The sequence below is a fragment of the Triticum aestivum genome, chromosome 1B, assembly GCF_018294505.1.
Source record: "Triticum aestivum cultivar Chinese Spring chromosome 1B, IWGSC CS RefSeq v2.1, whole genome shotgun sequence".
Taxonomy (NCBI): Eukaryota; Viridiplantae; Streptophyta; class Magnoliopsida; order Poales; family Poaceae; genus Triticum; species Triticum aestivum.
This window is the reverse complement of record NC_057795.1, coordinates 679,890,395-679,892,794: the sequence shown is the minus strand read 5'-3', so window position 1 is coordinate 679,892,794 and position 2,400 is coordinate 679,890,395. Positions and strand designations below refer to the sequence as shown.

General features: G+C 46.3%; 1 protein-coding gene across 1 annotated transcript in view; it reads left to right on the top strand.

Moving 5' to 3' along the window:
• LOC123082442 (stomatin-like protein 2, mitochondrial) overlaps positions 1-120 on the top strand; it is a gene marked incomplete at its 5' end in the record, with an annotated part of 2,923 nt that extends 2,803 nt beyond the window's left edge. Inside the window, one exon of the mRNA XM_044504771.1 lies at positions 4-120. Within this exon, the coding sequence (XP_044360706.1) occupies positions 4-120 (117 nt within the window). The remainder of the gene's footprint in view (positions 1-3) is intronic.
• Positions 121-2,400: the final 2,280 nt, after the last annotated feature.

Here is a 2,400-nt window from a genome sequence, read left to right as displayed (position 1 = left end):
CAGCCCGCAGTTTTGCCAGAAGACCTCGATGATCTGTCTCGTAAGATGCCATCCATCAGTGACATGGGCGGCGTCCTGTCAGATGACAAGGATCCACTGCCACACCCCAAGCAAAAGTAGCTGCAAATCTTGGTGCCGATAACTAACTTGCTGTATGTAATGCAACTGGATCAGCAAGGATGGTTTTTGAGTCTGGAAGTGAAGATTTCCATTTTGACGTGCTAATGGGGCCAGGATGAAACACTTTGTTACCTAGTTGAGAACAAACCTTTGTGTATATTAATCGACGGTGCTACATGTAGAAGACATCCCAACACGAGTATCAATCCCTTGTCGTGACTTTTATTTCATGAGATTTTGTTGGTGTAAGGGATGACACAAGTTTAAACGGAAGTAAATTTACTTGCTGTTGCAAACATAGAATTCTTTTCGGCCTGATATATCTGATACTATCTCATATGTGAATTGCTAATGCTGGGTTAGCTTTAGATTTGCATAAGTAGAGTTTATATATTTGGTTCAGAGTTCTTTTTTATGAATAGTTTTTGTTTTGCCAAATTTTTATGAACAGACAATTCTCAGAACCGCTTTAAAGGTCATCAATCTTGTATGCTTAAAATTAAGAATCGTGAATAATGTAGAGATATTCTATTTTTTTCTTGTTTTGTTGGGAGTATGTGCTCACACATTCCAAAAGTGAGGTGCCTGTTCTTGGCTGCTCCTCAGCCGATGCGACATTCGAAAAGTGCAGTGTTTGTTCTTGGCTGCTCCTTTGCCGATGCGTTGGGTGTGACAATTGTGCTTAATTGCCAACTGGTTTCTTTCCCCTTTAAGTACCTTGGTGTTCCTATTTCCCCTTTCACCCTCTTTTCTAAGGATTTTTCCTTCTCCTTTCTTAAAGTTGCTAATTTCTTTCAGAAAAAAAGTTGCTAATAGAGTCTTCCCGTGGAGGGGTCGGTATTACTGTTCTGCGGGTAAGGTGTGCCTCACCAACGCCTGCTCGTCTTCGCTTTTCGTATGTTTGTAATTGTAATGGGGTTTTATCACCTCCCTGCCGGCTCCCAAGATGGTTTTGATAAGCACGGAAGTGGGTTCTACTGGAATTCGGCTGACAACAAAAGTAAATAATGTCTGGTTAAATGGAAACTAATGTGTAGACCAAAAAGCCTTGGGGGGCTTGGTATTTTAAACACTGCTATTATGAACAAATGTTTAATTATGAAATGGTGGTGGTGTATTCTGACCATAGGCTCTAGCACCCTCTAGTTTTACCTTCTCAAAGGCAAGTATTTCCCCTCCTCGAGCCTTTGGTGGCTCTCAGGCTGGCTTCAGTTGGTCAAAGTGCGTGATGAACTCAGCACAGGTTAAATTTGTGGTTAATAATGAAAAGTCCACTCACTGGTGGGTTGGCAATGACCCCCTCTATAAAGTCGTTCCTTCCTTTTTTTGTTGTTCCTCGCCGGGCACTTCCATCTCAGAACTTGCTGCTAATAACTGGGATATGGGCTTCTGTCGCTCGTCGTCTCCTGCGGGGTTGGAAGACTCGCATACTTGCCATTATCTTCCCTTCGGTTTAGGTAGATGATGACTCGGTGCTCTGGCCCTAGTCTTCCTCTGCCAAGTTTTTGGGGCATGCTCATGTGCCTCTAAAGATTAAAATATTCTCTGCCGAGCGGCCGGAGGAAACTCCCTGAGGCTGACCAAGTTGGTAAGCGTAATGGTCCTGGTTCCGAATGAGGACTCCATGCAGAAGGAGCGGGAGGAGTGCAACGTCCTCCATGGCGAGCTCCAAAAAAGCAAAGAGTAGCAAGGGCTGCTCCACCATGAGCTCGGAACTCTTAAGACCGACCTTGGGCACCAGGCTACTTTGTGCAAGGGGCACGCGGAGGGGGCGTCATGCCTCCGAAAGGTAAATGACGATGTGTTGACGTAGCTGAGCGAGGCGCACAAGCATTGCGAAGATATGGTTGCCGCGGCTCATCGTGAATTCGTGATACCTAGGTGCTTGGCTCCCTTCTAGTCTCTCTTAGAAATGTTGTCTGGCGCTTATTTTTGCGTGTGATGTGGTGCCAATCCCAGAGATCTATAATAATGACGTTGAAGCCAGGCTCCGAGAGGTCGAGGCCATTGCGGAGAAGATGCAGGTTTTTCTTGGAATGTCGTCGCAACTCTCTTCCGTGGGGAGATCCGGAGCTCTGACCTGACCTCGACAGTGTGTTGGTCCTGCTTAGTAGGTCACCAGGGAAGATGGATGACTGGTTGTTCTCTGCAGCCTTTGAGGGAGCCCGCCAGGTGCTTGCCAGTGTATGGGCGCATAACACGAGCATGGACCTGGTGCCACGGTGGTGAAGTGTGTAGGGTGGGGGGGGGCAAAATTTTGATTCCTTCTTCGAAGAGGTC